Source organism: Rhinolophus hipposideros (genome assembly GCF_964194185.1).
Source record: "Rhinolophus hipposideros genome assembly, chromosome: 17".
Taxonomy (NCBI): domain Eukaryota; kingdom Metazoa; phylum Chordata; class Mammalia; order Chiroptera; family Rhinolophidae; genus Rhinolophus; species Rhinolophus hipposideros.
Window position 1 is genome coordinate 59612142 of NC_138063.1, and position 20406 is coordinate 59632547.

At 39.6% G+C, this 20406-nt stretch overlaps 1 protein-coding gene across 13 annotated transcripts in view; it reads right to left on the bottom strand.

Moving 5' to 3' along the window:
• Nucleotides 1-20406, bottom strand: part of NPHP1 (nephrocystin 1) — a gene marked incomplete at its 5' end in the record, with an annotated part of 94194 nt that overhangs the window by 59348 nt on the left and 14440 nt on the right. For 6 of the 13 annotated variants that reach the window (XM_081078946.1, XM_081078936.1, XM_081078948.1 and 3 more), the window contains 5 exons: nt 423-510; nt 1663-1705; nt 2045-2145; nt 18657-18758; nt 19063-19282. In XM_081078946.1, the coding sequence (XP_080935072.1) occupies nt 423-510; nt 1663-1705; nt 2045-2145; nt 18657-18758; nt 19063-19282 (554 nt within the window). The remainder of the gene's footprint in view (nt 1-422; nt 511-1662; nt 1706-2044; nt 2146-18656; nt 18759-19062; nt 19283-20406) is intronic. The other 7 variants (XM_081078937.1, XM_081078943.1, XM_081078941.1 and 4 more) reach the window with 3 other exon arrangements.

Here is a 20406-nt window from a genome sequence, read left to right on the forward strand (position 1 = left end):
TCTTTGGAAAAGTCTTGCTGTGAAGAAAAGCAGAGAAAGGGAGGCTTTGCCTAAAAAGGGATGGGCTGGGGAGGCTGCTTCTTAGAGGTGGGCGGTATTAGGCCAGTATTGCTGATGATGGGAGAAGCTGGGGGGCGGGGAGGGAAGCGGGATGAACATACAGGGAAGGGCTGACAACTAAGAGTCATGTTTCTGGAATAAAGGAAAGGGGCTGGAGCCCAGAGCACAGGTAGACAAGCTAGCCTCTGGTAGGATCATGGATCCTTCCTCCACTGTCACAGGAAAGACAAGGAAAAGATGAGTCAATGAGATGTGAGGTTCAATATCTTTTTAAACAGTTTGTTTTGGCCAAAACAAGGAAATTAGATATAAAACTCGACTGCTTAACTAAAAGTCTGTGGTGGCTGAGAGACACCTGTTACCTTCCTCCAGAAGCTGGAAGAGTGTGGAAGGCCTGAACCCTGTAGGAATAGCTCCCATCGTAGTCAACACATCAACAGTGTTTATCTGCTAAAGATGGTAAAAACAAATTGGTTTGCTTGTTTTCATTCATGTTTCCTCGCTTCTATAATACCTTCTTTATTACTACAGCAATTGCAACCCATAAAAGGAAAACACAAATGCACAGATATTAGTGAACAAACAGCAATTTACCCCCAAATCCCTGAGAAGAGGCCTGAATCCTGGCCTCTCCCAAAGACCTAAACCCCACGCCACCATGCCCAGTGGGCAGAGCTTTGTGCTCCTGATCACCCTTATTAAAATGTTCCTCCTTCTGTCCCGCTCACAACACACACAATGTAACAGACCACTTAACGTCATAAACTGATATGCACTGAAGAACTAATAGCTGTTTTGTATATATCGTGTTTCCCTGAAAATAAGACCTGGCTGGACAATCAGCTCTAATGAGTCTTTTGGAGCAAAAATTAATATAAGACCTGGTATATCATACTTTTATATTATATTATATTATATTATATTATATTATATTATATTATATTATATTATATTATATTATACTATATAAGACTGGGTATTATATTATACCCTGTATTATATTATATTGCATTACATTAAAATAAAACTGGGTCTTATATTAATATTTCCTCCAAAAGACGCATTAGAGTTGATGGTGTGGCTAGGTATTATTTTGGGGGAAACATGGTATGACACACACATGCATGAGTAAGTCCATGTGAGTGAGAAGCAGGGTAAAAGATCAAAACAATATTTACCAAACTGTTAACGGTAATTACTTATGGGGGGAGTGGATTTTCATTTTATTATATAATTTTTTTAAATGATAAGATTATTGATAATTTCTTACTTTTTTGAGCTTTTCTGATTTTTTTTTGTGTTAACTGAAATTTAACAGCAGTCTTTACCCTAATGATAGAAAATTCAGGCAGAATCAATGAGAGATATTTCCAAGCCTTCAAATCCACTCTTCTTACAAAAAGGACCTAATAGGAAATGCTACTTGGAGTACAGGCTTACTAAACCAGAAATATATGTTTTGGGCTCTGTACATTCCATGCTCTGGACCCTTTTAAAGATCCAATGCTATCTTCCAATGTCTCCATCCTGTTTTGAATTGAACTCTGGGAGAACTGTTAGGTAACAAAGTAAAATATCATTGATAAGACATGAGAGACCAACCTCTGAGAGAGCCTTTTGTACAGCACTCCAATGAGAACCTGTTCTGGGGGCAAAACAGCAAGGTTAGTACATAGATAGGTTATGCCTATTCACTCAGGGAACTTCATCAATCAACCAACCAAGTACATAATTGTCAGTAAGTTCTGAAAACCTAATAGTCACTAGATGAAACCAAGACAGAATAACATCACATACTAACAATATGCACAAAATTAAAGTAGCAATAATCTTTAGGCAAATAGTAATACGAGAAGCACAGCTCTCAAACTGCAAGTTGTATCCATTGCAAGAAATTCATGAAATGTTTATAATAATAATAATAAAGAAAAGTTTCCTAACCCTTTCATTTATTTTACTTTGATTCTCTCTCACGTTTTCTTACCTTTGTTTAACTTCCGGTTCCTCTGTTATCTCATCCCCAACCTCTACATCTTCTTCACTGCCTTCTTCACTTGATTCTTGGCTTTCTTCTTTATGATAGGGCTGAAAAATGATTCAAATATGAAGTGCTTTTTTACTTAATCCAAAAATTCACCAATAAAAAGACTTTGAGAAAGACTCAGCTGTAGATGAGAATTTACATGATAGGCATATCAAAAATCAGTGAGAAAAAGATTTCATCACATAGTAGATCACTTCACTGTTTGAAAAATCACAAGGATAGAGGTAGAGAGCAAGTTTCATCAAAATAAATTCCAGGTGGAATTTACTTAAATGAAAAAAAATAAGAAGTAAATGTAGAAATAAAAAACTATAAAGGCATTAAAAGAAAGTAACCTTGAAGTGGGAAAGCCCTGTCCAATTATGATACCAAAATCAAAATCATGAATAGAAACACTGAAAGACTTAACTACATAAAAAATAAATATGGTTAAAGTCCACAAAAAGAATATCTGTCACAAATTTCCAGAGTTGATATCCCTGTTATTAAAATGTTACCAAATTCCTATAAATAATAAGATTTTTTAAAATTCCTTAGAGATTCCTGGTTAGGATGGTGGAGTAGGTAAATGCTGCACTCACCTCCTCTCAAGATCACTTCAATTACAACTAAACCACAGAAAAATCATTACTGAGAACTGTTTGAAGTCTAGCTGAACTGAAGCCCTACTAAGGATATACAGAAAAAGCCACCTCGAGACTGGTAGGAGGGGCAGAGATGCAGAATGAGCTGGTCCCACATCCATGTGTGACCATTAAAAACTGGGAGGAATATCTCAGCTGTGAAGGTTCCCCCCGAGGCATGAGGGATCCCAGCCCAGGGTTTCAGTGCTGGGAAGAAACATCCCCATAATTTCTGGCCACGAAAATCAGCAGAGATTGTGACTGACTGAGATGCAGGGTGGCTGCAGTCCCAGGCACTCCTCTTAAAGGGCCAGTGCACAACTTACTCTCTGATGGACTCACTCACTCTGAGCTCCAGCACTGGGGCAGCAGCTCAAAAGCTCCCAGGGACATACAGGGAGAAACTGAGTTGTCTGGTTTAAGGTTGAGGGCTGGAGAGGCAGCTTTCTCCTGAACGGAGGAGCTGGTGGAAGCCATGGTTTCTTTGATGAGCCCTCCCCCCTTTCCTGCCTGCAGATGCAGGCAGATGCCATATCTGAATCACCATCAAACTATCACCTTTCAACACCCCACCCAACTTTCCGGCACACCCAAGCCACATACAGTGGCTTTTCCATATAAATGACCTGCCTTGGCTCATGCTGTGGACACTCTTAAAATCTGTTAAAGGTTCACAAAACTCATACAAGCAGCATATGGTTTCAGCATGTCTCATACCTCTGGCTGAGCAGCCCAAAGCCTGGCATTAGTGACAGCAGGCTTTGGTTCATGGCTTGGCCTCTTAAGGCACCTCCAAGCACAGTGCAGGTGACGGCCATCTATGGATTTCTTTGTGGCTCATGCCAAGTGGCTCCAGGCAGTGCACAAACTGCAGCTGAACTTTGCCTGCAGCAAGTCCCCTCCCAGGAGGTCCTGGGGCTGGCCAGCTTTGGATGGGGCCAGAGCATCACCTGGCCACTTCCAAGAGCCACAAATAGCTGACTGGGCAGGCACCAGAACCCTGATAAAGTGAACCCTGCTCTGTAGGGTCAGCCTCTGCACTACAGCTCCTTCATTGTAGTCACAGCCAGTTCTCACAACCAATCAGCCTGGGGGTCAATCCCACCCACTGATGTGCAAATAACAACGAAGTCTCAACTACAACAGGAGGGCACACACAACCCACACACTTGGAGCGCACAGCTCCCGTGACCAGGGAGACCACACCACTGGTTCCATAGGACACCTATTACGTAAGGCCACTCTACTAAGACCAGGACATATAGCAGTCCTACGTAGAAAAAAACAAAGGGAGGCAGCCAAAATGAAGAGACAAAGAAACATGACCCAAATAAATGAACAGAACAAAGTTCCAGAAAAACAACTAAACAAAATGAAGACAAGCCATCTATCAGACACAGACTTCCAAACACTGGTTATAAGGATGCTCAATAATTCAGGGAGAACTTCAACAAAGAGATAGAAAACTTAAAAATGGAGATAGAAAACATAAAAAAAGAACCAGTCAGAAATAAAGACTACAATAATGGAAATAAAGAACATCACAGAGAATCAACAGTAGATTAGATGAAGCAGAGAATTGAAGCAGCAATTTAGAAGATAAGGTAGCAGAAAACACCTAATCAGAACAGCAAAAAGAAAAAAGAATGCAAAAAATGAGGAGAGTCTAAGGGGCCTCAAGTGTACCAATATTTGCATTATAGGGGTACTAGAAGAAGAGAGAGAGCAAGGAATTGAAAAACTGTTTGAAGAAATAATGATGGAAAACTTCCCTAACCTGGCGAAGGAAACAGACATACAAGCCCAGGAAGCACAGAGAGTTCCCAAATAAGAACCCAGAGACCTACACCAAGAAACATCATAATGAAAATGCCAAAGTTAAAGACAAAGACAGAATCTTAAAAGCAGCAAGAGAAAAGAAGTTAGTTACCTACAAGAGAGCTCCCTCCCATAAGACTATGAGCTGATTTCTCAACAGAAACTTTGCAGGTTAGAAGGGATTGGTAGGAAATATTCAAAGTAATGAAAAACAAGGATCAACAACCAAAATTACTCTACCTAGCAAAGCTGATATTTAGAATCGAAGGACAGATAGAGAGCTTCCCAGACAAGAAAAAGCTAAAGGAGTTCCTCACCACCAAACCAGTATTGCAAGGAATGTTAGAGGGACTTCACGAAAAAAAAAAAAAAAAGAAAAAAAGAAAAAAGAAAAATAGATAAAAAAATGAATAAAATGGCAATAACTACACACGTATCTATCAACAATTACTTCAAATGTAAATGGATTAAATGTTCCAATCAAAAGATGGGGGGGACTGAATGAATAAGAAAACAAGACCCTTACGAGGTCTGACACTTAAGTTCGCGAACTCATTCTAGAAAAAGTGCTACATACCTCACGCTGAAATCACTACAGTCACCTTCTAAGTACTCCCCTTGGGAAGTTATGCATTGATGCCAGTGCTTAGTCCACCCTTCAAAGCAATTCGGAACTCTTTTTCTGAAATGGCCATCAGAGCTGTTGTCGGATTACCCTTGATGTTCTGAATGATATCAAAATGTCTTCCTTTCAATATTTCCTTTATCTTTGGGTAAAAAAAGAAGTCACTGGGGGCCAGATCAGGTGATTAGAAAGGGGTGTTCCGGAGATCAAAAAAAAATGGCGGCGTGAGGTGAGCCTCTGTAACGCTCCCCTGGAATTTACAACGAATCGGACAACAATAACTCCACAAAGGACTCCTTGCACAGCAGACAGGCAAGACGAAGAGGCCGACTACTGAATTCACCTCCAGGTGGGTGAATCGCGCGAGCGGGGGAGGAGGGAGAGGAGAAGTGCGGAGACGGAGCCGCGCGGGCGCAGGACACAGACCAGGCTCAGTGCTCAGAGCCCGCTGCTCCCGGAACTACCGCAGCTGCGGGAGAGGGAAGGACTCAGACTGCTAGGGTTCCACTTACGGCCCACAGGGCTGAGGGGGCAGCATATAACACGGCGGAACACAATGCTCGCTCACGGCAGACCTCAGAGCAAAGACTGAGGGAAGAGGGCTGAAATCTGTGGTTTAAGCCCTCACTGCCGAGCGGAGAACAAAAGCCTTAGGCACGGAGATTAGCCGCCCCCTCCTTACCCTCCCAGAGCTCGCCCCGCCCCCACCAGCCCGGTGCTAGAAGCGATAAAGTAGCAGTGTCGGATCAAAGGACAGAATATTTGCTGCTCTGAGAACTGTGGACCGCAGACACAGATTCGCAGCTCAACTAGTTCCGGCAAAGGGGAGGGAGCTGTGGAGGCAGGACTGGCTGTGGTGGTGGTCGCCGCCATTGCTCTGGGCCACCTCTCACAACTCACCCCACCCCTGGCCCCACCTATCTGGGCGGATCCCTGCAGGAGTAAACAGAACTGCTGAAACAAACGGGCTCTGAATCTGGTACAGAAAGAGCTTTGGAACTCCAAAAGCTCTTCGCATACCTATCAACCTGTTGCAGAAGACACTCCTGTAGATGTCTAGGAAGAGAAATAGTAAATCAGTGATTGCCATGAATAACCAAGGCAACAAGATAGCTCAGAAAGATAGTGAAAAGTCTCCAGAAAAGGAACTTAGAGATATGGACCTTTGTGATTTAAATGACAGAGAATTCAAGATCGCAATTCTGAAAAAACTAAACAAGATGCAAGAAAACACAAAAAGGCAGTGTAATGAACTCAGAAACACAACCAAAGAACACCATGAGCATTTTACAAAAGAGATTGAAATCTTGAAAAAGAACCAAATAGAATTTCTAGAGATTAAGAACTCAATAGAAGAAATTAACAATAAAATATCCAGCTTAGGTAGTAGAGTTGACCAGATGGAGGAAAGAATCAGTGACATCGAAGATAGGAACCTGGAATTTACACAGATGGAAGAAGAAAGAGACTTGAGACTTAAAAGAAATGAAAGAACTCTACAAGAACTTTCTGACTCCATCAGAAAGAGCAATATAAGAATAAGGGGCATAACAGAAGGAGAAGAAACAGGGAAGGGAACAGAGAATATATTCAAACAAATCGTCGATGAGAACTTCCCAAACTTGTGGACAGAACTGGATCCTCGAATCCAAGAAGCAAATAGAACACCTAATTACCTCAATCCCAACAGGCCTTCTCCAAGGCACATTGTATTGAAGCTGTCTAAAATCAATGACAAAGAAAGAATCCTCAAGGCAGCCAGGGAAAAGAAAAAGGTAACTCACAAAGGAAAGCCCATTAGATTATCATCAGATTTTTCAGCAGAAGCTCTACAAGCTAGGAGAGAATGGAACCAAATATTCAAACTATTGAAAGAGAGAAATCATGAGCCAAGAATAATATATCCAGCAAAGATCTCCTTTAGATATGAAGGAGGAATAAAGACCTTTCCAGACATCCAGAAGCTGAGGGAATTTTCTAATACACGACCTGCACTACAAGAAATACTAAAGGAGGCTATTAGACCACCATCAACAGGGACAACTTGTGGCAACCGAAACATAAAAAGGGGGAGCGTAAAGGCCTGAACTGGAATATGGGAATAGAGAAAGTAAGCGTACTGAAGAAACTGGAATACTCTAAATATCAAACTTTCTTTTACATAAACTCAAGAGTAACCACTCAAAAAACATCCAAATCTGAAATATATACTGTAATAAAAGAAGAAACAGAGGGAAACATCATAGAATACTACCACACAGAAATAACACACAACAACAAAAAGGCAAAGAAACAATGGAGACACAGCCTTACCAGAAAACTAAAGACAGAATGACAGGAAATCCTCACATATCAATAATCACCCTAAATGTAAATGGACTGAACTCACCAATAAAGAGACACAGAGTAGCAGATTGGATCAAAAAACTAAACCCAACCATATGCTGCCTACAAGAGACACATCTCAGCTACAAGGACAAGCATAGACTCAAAGTGAAAGGGTGGAAATTGACACTCCAAGCAAATGGTACCCAGAAAAAATCAGGTGTAGCCATAATGATTTCCGATGAAACAGACTTCAGGGTGAAAAAGATAATAAGAGACAAAGATGGACATTTCATAATGGTAAAGGGGACTATACAACAAGGAAGACATAACAGTCATCAATATTTATGCCCCCAATCAGGGAGCACCGAAATATACCAAGCAACTACTAACAGAACTAAAGGGAGAAATTGACCAAAACACAATTATACTAGGGGACTTAAATACATCATTGACAGCTATGGATAGATCATCCAAACAGAAGATAAATAACGAAATCGCAGCCCTAAATGACACATTAGATGAATTGGACATAATTGACATATATAGAGCACTTCATCCTAAAACATCACACTATACATTCTTTTCTAGTGTACATGGAACATTCTCAAGGATAGACCATATATTGGGACACAAAATCAGCCTCAGCAAATTTAAGAAGATTGAAATCATACCAAGCATATTCTCTGATCACAAAGCTTTGAAATTGGATATCAACTGCAAAAAGAAAGCAGGAAAAAACACAAATACATGGAGATTAAACAACATACTTTTAAAGAACGACTGGGTCAAAGAAGAAATTAGAGGAGAGCTCAAAAGATACATAGAAACAAATGACAATGAAAATACATCCTACCAAAATTTTTGGGATGCCGCGAAAGCAGTTTTAAGAGGGAAATTTATATCATTACAGGCCTATCTCAAGAAACAAGAAAAATCCCAAATAAATAACATCATGTTACACCTTAAAAAACTAGAAAAAGAAGAACAAGCGAAACCCAAGGTCAGCAGAAGAAAGGAAATAATAAAATCAGAGCAGAACTAAATGAAATAGAGAACAAAAAGACAATAGAAAAAATTAATGTGACAAAAAGCTGGTTCTTTGAAAAGATTAACAAAATCGACAAACCCTTGGTTAGACTCACTAAGATAAAAAGAGAGAAGACACTAATTAACAAAATCAGAAATGAAAAAGGGGAAGTTATCACGGACACCACAGAAATACAAAGGATTATCCAAGAATACTATGAAGGACTATATGCCACCAAATTTAATAACTTAGAAGAAATGGACAAGTTCTTAGAAACATATAGCCTTCCAAGGCTGAATCATGAAGAACTGGAAAATCTTAACAGGCCGATCACCAGTAACGAAATTGAATCAGTCATCAAAAACCTTCCCAAAATCAAAAGTCCTGGACCAGATGGCTTCACCAGTGAATTCTACCAAACCTTCAAAGAGGATCTAATACCAATCCTGCTCAAACTCTTCCAAAAAATTGAAGAAGAGTCAGTACTCCCTAACTCATTTTATGAGGCCAACATTACCCTGATACCAAAACCTGGTAAGGACAACACAAAAAAAGAAAACTACAGACCTATATCTCTGATAAATACAGATGCTAAAATCCTAAACAAAATTCTAGCAAATCGAACACAACAATGCATTAAAAAGATTATTCATCACGACCAAGTGGGGTTCATCCCCGGGGCACAAGGATGGTTCAACATTCGCAAATCCATCAATGTGATACATCACATAAACAAAATAAAGGACAAAAATCATATGATTCTATCAATTGATGCAGAAAAAGCATTTGATAAGATACAACATCCATTTATGATTAAAACACTTACTAAAATTGGTATAGAAGGAAAATACCTCAACATAATAAAGGCCATATATGACAAGCCCTCAGCTAACCTCATAGTTAATGGTGAAAAGCTGAAGCCCTTTGCTCTACGTTCAGGAACACGACAAGGTTGTCCCCTATCACCTCTGCTTTTCAACATAGTGTTGGAAGTCCTCGCCAGAGCTATCAGGCAAGAGAAAGAAATAAAAGGCATCCAAATTGGGAATGAAGAAGTTAAAATGTCACTCTTTGCAGATGACATGATGCTATACATAGAAAACCCTAAAGACTCCACCAAAAAGCTATTAGAAACAATCAATGAATATAGTAAAGTTGCTGGCTACAAAATCAACGTACAAAAGTCCATTGCTTTCCTATATACCAACAATGAAATCTCAGAAAAAGAGATAGAAAAAACAATTCCTTTTGCAATTGCAGCAAAAAGAATAAAATACCTAGGAATAAACTTAACCAAGGGTGTGAAGGATTTATATGCTGAAAACTATAAGACATTTTTGAAAGAAATTGAAGAAGACACAAAGAAATGGAAAGACATTCCGTGCTCATGGATTGGAAGAATCAACATAGTTAAAATGGCCATATTACCCAAAGCCATATACAGATTTAATGCAATCCCCATCAAAATCCCAATGGCATTTTTTAAAGAAATAGAACAAAAAATCATCAGATTTGTTTGGAACCACAAAAGACCCCGAATTGCCAAAGCAATATTTAAAAAAAAGAACAATACTGGAAGTATCACACTCCCTGATTTTTCCTTGTACTACAGGGCTACAATAATCAAAACAGCTTGGTATTGGCAGAAAAACAGACACATAGACCAATGGAATAGAATTGAGAACCCAGAAATAAAACCACATAAATATGGACAGATAATTTTTGACAAAGAAGCTAAAAACATACAATGGACGAAAGACAGCCTCTTCAATAAATGGTGCTGGCAGAATTGGATAGCTACGTGCAAAAGAATGAAACTGGACTGCTATCTGTCACCATGTACCAAAATTAATTCAAAATGGATCAAAGACTTAAGCATAAGACCTGACACAATAAACTGCATTGAAGAAAACATAGGTACTAAACTTATGGACCTTGGGTTCAAAGAGCATTTTATGAATTTGACTCCAAAGGCAATGCAAGTAAAAACTAAAATAAACAAATGGGATTATATGAAACTGAAAAGCTTCTGCACAGCAAAAGAAACTATTGACAAAATAATGAGGCAACCAACTGAATGGGAGAAGATTTTCGCAAACAGTTCCTCTGATAAGGGGCTAATATCCAAAATATACAAGGAAGTCATGAAACTCAACAACAAAAAGACAAACAACCCAATTGAAAAATGGACAGAGGACCTGAAGAGACATTTCTCCAAAGAGGATATACAAATGGCAAATAGACATATGAAAAAATGCTCAACATCGCTAATCATCAGAGAAATGCAAATGAAAACCACAATGAGATATCACCTCACCCCAGTCAGAATGGCTTTCATCAACAAAACAAATAGTAACAAGTGTTGGAGAGGCTGTGGAGAAAAAGGAACTCTCATACACTGTTGGTGGGAATGCAGACTGGTGCAGCCGCTATGGAAGGCAGTGTGGAGGTTCCTCAAGAAATTACGAATAGAATTACCATATGACCCAGCAATCGCTCTCCTGGGTATCTACCCAAAAAATATAAAAGCATTTCTCTATAGAGACACGTGTACTCCAATGTTCATTGCAGCTTTGTTTACGGTGGCCAAGACATGGAAACAACCAAAATGTCCTTCGATAGATGAATGGATAAAGAAGTTGTGGTACATATACACAATGGAATACTATTCGGCATTAAGGAAAGATGATATAGGAACATTTGTGACAACATGGATGGATCTCGAGAGAATAATGCTAAGTGAAACAAGTCAGACAGAAAAAGAAGAGAACCCTATGATTTTACTGATATGTGGTATATAGACCAAAAAGAACAAGACAAACAAATGAGAAACAAAAACTCATAGACACAGACAATAATTTAGTGGTTACCAGAGGGTAAGGGGGTGGGGGGTGGGTGATGTGGGTAAAGGGGATCAAATATATGGTGATGGAAGGAGAACTGACTCTGGGTGGTGAACACGCAATGGGATTTATAGACGATGTAATACAGAATTGTACACCTGAAATCTATGTAAATTTACTAACAATTGTCACCCCAATAAAATTAATTAAAAAAAAAAAAAGAAAGAAAGGGGTGTTCCAATAAGGTTATTTGTTTACTGGCTAAAAAACTCCCTCACAGACAATGCTGTGTAAGTTGGTACATTGTCGTTATGCAAGAGCTCCTTCAGGACCAGTTTTGCACACACCTTTCTCATGACAACATTTTCAGTTAAGATTTTCCTCTTTCTCTATAGATGTTTACTTGGTCTGCTATGCTGTCACAGTCAGCCGACAATTTTGACGCACAATTCCATGAATTTTTGCAATGTTTTCATCAGTTCTGTTCATTGCTGGCCGCCCTGACCTCTCTTCATTAGTGACGTGTTCTCTCCCCTCAGAAAAACATTTAATCCATTTGTACACTGCTGTTTTCTTCATGGCATTATCCCCATAAACTGGGACTAACATGTTTCTGATTTCACTTCCACTCTTGTCAAGTTTAACAAGAAATTTAATGTTTGTTTGTTGCTCTAATTCAAGCTCAGATATTCTCAAGACAGCACACACAAACACACAACAATAATGAACATCACTCAGCAAGATACCACCACATGTTGACATAAACTCACCTGTGAGACACTGATATAGCAACGTTATGAAACCTAACTGAGCTGTTTTTACAATACTACCAATGTGAGCGCACAGTGGCAAGTTCGCAAAGTTAATTGTCATACCTCATACATATGCTGCCTACAAGTGACTCACTTCAGATCAAAAGACACAGACTGAAAATAAAGGGATGGGGAAAAGGTATTTCATGAAAATGAAAACAAACAAAAAACTGTGGTAGCAATACTTATACCAGACAAAATAGACTTTAAATCCAAGGCTATATAACAAGTGACAAAAAAGGACCCAGTAATCCCACTGGGTAATTATCCAAAGAAATCCAAAAAGCTACTTCGAGGGGACGTATGCATCCATATGTTCATTACAGCATTGTTAACAATGACCAAGATGTGGAGGCAGCCTATGTGCCTGTCAAAGGATTCATGGATAAATAAGAGGTGGTACATATATACATGGAAGGCAATGGGTTCTTACCATCTGCGGTAACATGGATGGACCTGAAGAGTATTGTGCTGAATGAAATATGTCAGACAGTGAAAGGCAGATGCAATGTGATTTCACTTACATGTGGAATCTAAAGAACAAAATAAACAAACAAACAAAACAGAAACAAACTCATAGATACAGAGAATATTTTTGACGGTTGCCAGACAGGAGGGGGTTGGAAATGGGTGGGGAGGGAAGGGATTAAGAAGTACAAAATGGTTGTTACAAAGTGGTCATGGGGATGTAGGGTATAGCATAAGCAATATAGTCAATAATATTGTAATAACTATGTATGGTGTTATGTGGGTACTAGATTTATTGGGATGGTAGATGAGAGGGGGGTTGGGGGACAGGGTGAAAAAAGGTGACGGGATTAAGAAGTACAAATTGGTAGTTACAAAATAGTGGGATATAAAGTAAAGCATAGGGAATATAGTCAATAACATGGTAATAACTACGTATAGTGCCAGGTGGATACTAGACTAGTCAGGGGGATCATTTCTTAAATTATATAAATATCTAAGCACTATGCTGTACAACTGAAATTAATATAAAATAATATTGAATGTCAACTGTAATTAAAATTTTTAAATAGGGGGCAAAAGGTGAAAGGGAATAAGAGCTTCAAATTTCTAGGTATAAGACAAATAAGTGAAGAGACAACCAAGATGTCGCAGTAGGTAAATGCTGTGCTTACCTTCTCTCACTACCACATCAAAATTACAACTAATCTACAAAAAACCATCATTGAGAATCACCTAAAATCAACCTGAACTGAAGCCTTTCAACTAAGGATGTGCAGAAGAAGCCACCTCCCGGCTAGTAGGAAGGTCAGAGACACGGAACCAACTGGTTCCATACCCGCATGTAACTTTTAAAAATAGGGAGGGCTATTTCGGCTGTGGGGGTCCCCTTTACCCTTTAGAGAAGCAAGAGATCCCAGCCACAACCCAGCCCAGAGTTCCAGTGCCAGGGAGAGAAATCCCCATAAATTTTGGTTGTAAAAACCAGCAGACATCGTGACTGAGTAAGACTGAGTGTGACTGCACTTACAGGCGCTTCTCTTAAAGGGACTGTGCACAGACTTACCCTCGGAATCAAGGAATCACTCACTGTGAGCTCCAGTGCTGGAGCAGCAGCTGGAAAGGCGGCAGGAACAAATGATGGGGAATTGTGTTGTCTGGCTTGGGACGGGGGCTGGAGAGGCGGCTTTTTCCTGGATGGAGGAACTGGCGGAAGCCATTGTTTCATTGTTGAGCGCTCTCCCTTCCCAATGTGCAAACACAGGCGGCCACCATTTCTGAGTCTCTGCTGTAGATTTGAGACCTGGCCCGCCCAACTTTCGGGCACACCCAGGCGACTTTCAGTGACTTTCTCGTGCAGACCGCTTGCTTTGGCTCAAGCTGCAGACTTTCCTAGGGTCAAGCAGCATCTGGCTTGAGCATGCCCTGTACCTCTGGCTGAGCAGCCCTAAGCTGGCAGTAGCAGCAGGTGGCCTTCGTTCACGGCTTGGCCTCTCAAGGCGCTTCCAAGCACAACACAAGCAGCAGACATCTGCAGATTTGTTTCTGGTTCCCACTGGGTGACGCCAAGTGGGGCACAGTCTGTGGCTGAAGTAGACATACAACGGATCCTCTCCAAGGTGGTCCTATGTCTGGTGGCCCCCAGTGATCAGCTTCAAAATGACCTGGAGCATCACCCCGCTGCCTCCAAGTATGACACACCCAAGAGGCAGATTGGACATGCACCAGAGTCCTGCTGAGGCAGATCCTGCTCCGTAGGGTTAGCCCCTGCACAATAACTCTTCCACTGTAGTCAAGGCCAGTCCTCACAACCAATGAGCCCAAGAGTCAGTCCCTTATGCTGATGTGCAATTATCAGCCAAGGCTCCCACACAAGGGACATACCTGGAATGCATGGCTCAGGTGACCAGAAAGACTGTGCCACTGAACCCCATAGCACACCTACTACATAAGGCCACTCTACTAAGACTGGAAGACATAGAAGCCCTACATAATACACAGAAACAAACACAGGGAGGCAGCCAAAACAGGGAGACAAAGAAACATGTCCCAAATAAAAGAACAGAACAAAGCTCCAGAAAAAGAACTAAGAGAAACGGAGATAAGCAATCTATCAGACGCAGAGTTCCAAACACTGGCAATAAGAATGCTCAATGATCTCAGGGAGAACTTCAACAGAGGGATGAAAACCATAAAAAAGAACCAGTCAGCAATAAAGACTACAAAAATAGAAATGAAGACTATATTATAGGGAATCAATAGTAGATTAGATGAAGCAGACGCTCGAACCAGCAATGGAGAGGATAAGGTAGCAGAAATCACCCAACCAGAACAGCAAAAAGAGAAAAAAAATCCAAAAAAATTGAGGAGAGCTTAAGGGGCCTCCAGGACAACCACAAGCGTACCAACATTCACATTATAGGGGTACCAGAAGGAGAAGAGAGAGAGCAAGGAATTGAAAACCTGATTGAAGAAATAATGACAGAAAACTTCTCTAACCTGGTGAAGGAAATAGACATACAAGAACAGGAAGCAGAGAGTCCCAAACAAGATAAAACCAAAGAGGCCAACACCAAGACACATCATAATTAAAATGCTAAAGGTTAAATACAAAGAGAGAATCTTAAAAGCAGCAAGAGGAAAGCAGTTAGTTACCTATAAGGGAGCCCCCATAAGACTGTCAGCTAATTTCTTCTCAACAGAAACTTTGCAAGCAAGAAGGGATTAACAGGAAATATTCCAAGTGATGAAAAGCAATGACATACAATCTTGAATGCTCTATCCAGCAAGGCTGTCATTTAGAATAGAAGGGCAGATAAGGAGCTTCCCAGACAAGAAAAAGCTAAAGGAGTTCATCACCACCAAACCCATATTACAAGGACTCTTAGAGGGACTTCTTTAAGGATGGGTGAAAGGGGAAGGGATTAAGAAGAACAAATTGGATGTTATACAATAGTCATGGGGATGTAGGTTATAGCATAAGGAATATAGTCAACAATATTGTAATAACTAGGTATGGTGCCAGACAGGCACTAGATCTATCAGGGTGATAGATGGGAATGGGATTTGGGGGCAGGGTGAAAAAGGAAGTAGTCATGGGATGTGGAGTATAGCATAGGGAAGATAGTCAATGGTATTGTAACAGCTATAGACGTTATAACACCTCTAAGTAGCTTGAGAGATGGGTTTATGAGGGGTTTAAATGTCTAACTATTACATTGCTTTGTACACCTGAAACTAATAAAAAATAAATTAAAAAAACACTACAACTAAATTATTAAAAAAAGACGAATAAGTCACGGGGATATAATGTACAGTATGGGGAATATAATCAATAATATTGTGATAGTGTTATATAGTATCAGATGGTTGCTGGACTTAAGGTGATCACTTCTTTAGGTTTATAAATGTTGAATAACTATTGTGTACACCTGAAACTAATATAATATTTTATGTTTGCTATATTTTAATAAAGATCTTAAAAATAAATAAATAGGTAGAAAATAAAATAAATAAATAATCACTTAGAAAAATGGTCAAAAGAAGTGAAAAGGCAATTTACAAAGAAGTAATAGAAATGGTCATAAAGTATACGAAATGATGCTCGACTCTATTATCATGACAAATAAAAACAACAAAGAGCCTTTTTTTGCGTATCACTTTGGCAGAATGTGATGACAGCCATCATTGGAAATGTGTGGGAAACACATACTCTCAGCTGCTGGGGGTTTGTTGTACAAACAGGCCTAATTTTTCTGAAAGGCAAAATGGCAAATTAAATCACAATTTAAAGGTGTAAAACAAACCTTCTGAACCAGCACTGAGCATCTGGGAATCAATCTCAGGGGAACAATGGGATAAGTCTACAAAGATGTCTGTACAGACTGATCACAATATAGGTGGCAGGTTGTCTACTACTGAATCTCTACCTCTTCTTTCCTAACAGTCCCTCCTTTAGCAAGGAACAGACAAAAAGACTAGTTTCCAAGCCTTCCGTACAGTTAGGTGTTGCCAAGAACTAAATTCTGATTAAGGAGATATAATTGGAAGTTTTTTGTGTAATTTCCAGCAACTTGTCTTAAAAAGACGGCAGCTAAGTAAGGCCTTTGACCTCTTGTTTCCTTTTCCTCCTCTTTTGCTCTTTGGAATCATTAAAAGATGTAGCAGCCAACTTAAACTACAGAGATAACCCCTGGAAGAGCTGTCACAAATCTAATAAAGTGAAATATTGGATGGGGCCTCACCACCCTTTGACTGCTACCTCCATACTTCTGCCATGTTAGAGAGAAATATGCTTCTACCTTTTTAAGTCACTATTGTTGTGATCTTTTGTAACTCATAGTAGAAACCAATCATAATGGAAGCTCTTTTGCTCATAATTGATAGCTATTATATGTTGGGAACAGCCTAAATGTTTATGTCTATGCAATTGGAACACTACGCTACCATTGAAAAAGATGAGCTAGAGGGGGACTGTGCAGCACAGCACCAATCACCACAGTGGCTGCTGACACTTGGAATGTGATTAGCCCCAACCGAGATGTGTAAAACACACACTGGAATTTGAAGACTTAGCATTAAAAAAAAAGAAAGTATTTTTTAACATTGACTATATGTTGAAATGATATTTTTGATATATTGAATAATATAAAATATATTACTAAAATGTCACTTGTTTCTTTTTACTTTTTAAAAAATGTGTAGTATAATGAAAAATATATATTGGTCTTTATTCCCAGTTCTTGGCAAGAGTTCCTAAAACAGGATTTCCTGAGTGGCAGGAGTGTCTTTTGTTATTTATAACAACCCCTGAGTTTATGCTAATGAAGTGATGGGCAGAGGTGGTACTTTTTACCAGAGGAACCAACCATGTAATGAGAGGGTTGGAACTATCATAGCACTCCCCTCCCCACACCTTCAGGGAGGGGAAAGGAGCTGGAGATTGAATTCAGTCACCAATGGCCAATGATTTAATTAATCATGCCTAAGTACTGAAATCTCCATAAAAACCCCTAAAAGACAGGGTTTGGGAAGCTTCCAGGTTGGTGAAAGTGCTGGAAGGATGGTACCCAGAGCAGGCATGGAAGACCCGTCTCACTCCCTACATCTCCCAAATGCCTGGCCCTGTGCACCTCTTCCATGTGGCTCTTCCTGAGTCTTATCCTTCATAATAAACACAAGTAAGGTGTTTTCCTGAGTTCTATGAGTGCCCCTACCAAATTATCAAACCTGAGGAGGGGTGTTGGAACCCCAAATTTATAGCTGATCACCCAGAAGTACAGGAGGCCCTTGGGATTTCATCTGAAGTAGGGTGGTTTGTGGGACTGAGCCCTTAACTTGTGGGGTCTGCACTAATTCCAGGAGTTAGTGTCAGAATTGAATTGAACTGTTGGACACCTGGCTTGTTTCAGAGAATGCATGTGGAGAAACAACACAGATTTGGTGGCAGAGAAAAATCACAGAATTAAAAGTAGTGTCACACAAAAAAAGACATTTCTCTGTGGCTACTAGAAAATTTTAAATTACATTTGTTGTTTGCATTAGATTTCTACCGAACAGTACTGATCCAGACAGATTATCTATGCATATTGGCACAGAAAATGACATGCTGTATTATTAAATTTGAAAAAAATAGGCTACAAATATGCATGTACATAGTATGTTCACATCCTAGTATAGGATTGTATATTTGTGGAAGTTAACACAAAGTTAACTGTGATTTTGTTTTTCAACAAACAATAAATACCTATTAATTTTTATGATCAGCATTAATCCACAAAGCATCTTCACTGTGAGCTAACATTCTAGGGATCGCCTGCATGAGAACACTTCATAGGTCCCAAGACTATTAACACATGATATTTTTCCCATGTCCTGTCCCTCTAAAATGAAATTCTATATCTCAAGTCATTCACTAGTCAGTTGATCCAAGAATACAGCTTAATGTTTTATTAAAAATGAAAAAGTTTGGAAGGAGAAAAAGGAAAGATGAAACAATAAACACTAACCTTCAGGTAGGTTTTGGGAACGAGACCTTTGTTTCCTTTGGCATTCTTAGCCATCCACCAGCCATCAGGTTTTTTTTCAATTATAAGGAGAATTTCCCCTTTCTTAAAGCAAAACAAAATGAAAATTTTTCATTAAAACTTACCCCTCAAATAAGAATTACCAACATTAAAACTATTTTCAAAAATGTACGAGCATTTACTGTTTTACCAGTACTTTGATAACAAAATTTCACATGATTACTGCCTGTAAATCATTATTATTGCTCATTTTATTAAAACAAATTGAGCCTTTAAAAACTTAGTTCCAGGAAAATGTACTTAACCCAGGTACACAAGTAGAGTTTCCTTATTCTGTTAGGTATGTGAATTGCTCTTGAGGTTAGGTTCCAGTCTTGTTCCTACCTACCTTAAATGTCAGATCCCCAGCCTGCTGAGCAGTAAAATTTCCAACAGCAGTGTATTCTTTACTTGTTGCCTGTTGATGAGATTCATTTTCCTGTTTCTCTTCCTCTTGTGTTTCTTCTTCTTCCCCACGACTTTCTTTACTTTCTTCATCATCATCGTCTTCTTCTTCATCTTCTTCAGCAGAATCATTATCTTCCTCTCTTTCAGTAAGTGCCCCAATTCTGCAAAAAAGTAATTCTATGACAAGGATCACTTGAAATAATGTATTAGAACTGATCAAGTATAAGTTCTATATATAGAAGAACTGACTTGTATTTGGAACTGGCAGATAAAGGAGACAAGAGGAAAGCACTGCTAATGATTTCTACCATCTAGCTAAGAATATGTGACTCAAAGGACTGAGTGGTGGAAGACGTAATATACCTGACAGGTATGTGACAGAAGAAAGCAGGCACTGGACTATAGGCCAAGAGATTTGGATTCTTCTATTTCAGCACATGCTGCTTGAGCATTACTACATAGTGCTTAAAGCATGGACTCTGAGTTTAAATTCTGGCTCTATTCCCTCCTTGTTGGGTAATAATTATGATTTATAGGCAGTAGGTTTCTTTTAAGCTCTCAGTTTCTCATTGGTAAAATAGAGATAATAATAGAACTTTCCTCATGAGGATTAGACCAGTTACCAATTCAGGGAGTATTTGGAACAGTGCCTGTTCATAGCAAGCTTTAAAAAAAGTCAGCTATGATGATGATGGTCCATGTCAGACACAGTGGATACAAAGGTAAACCAGACACAGTTCTTGTCCTTAGAAGCTTACAATGAATCAATCTAGAGAACGGTGGAGGTATACAAGTACACAGGATACTAAGGAAACACAAGGGGGAAACCTAACCTAGACTGCATGAGTGGGGATCAGGAAAAAGTCAGAATTAGGTCTTGAGAGGTGAGTTGGAGTTATTAGGTAAAAGGAAGTAGCAAGGAGGGGGAGGGAGTAGAGAACGGAGGCTCAAGATTAGGGAACCTCAAGGAGGTCATGATGGTAGGACAAGGCTTGAGAAATGAGAAAGGGGTGAAGCTGCAAACAGGTGAGCAGAGTACAGCCCATGTGAGTGTCATCTCTAAGGCAGTGCCTAAGAAGAAGTAAGGGAAGGGCAGGATCTGCTCTGCACTTTAGAAAGGTGACTACTGTGTGGGGAACAGACTGGAGGGAGGGCTAAAGGAAAGGCAGCTATTAAAAGTGACACATGACAACAGTATGAAGTAAGTAAACAGCATTAGAGAGGAAGAGAAAGATATTCTGGAAAATATGAACTAGGTAAAATGGGGGGTGAGGGAGGAGAGAAG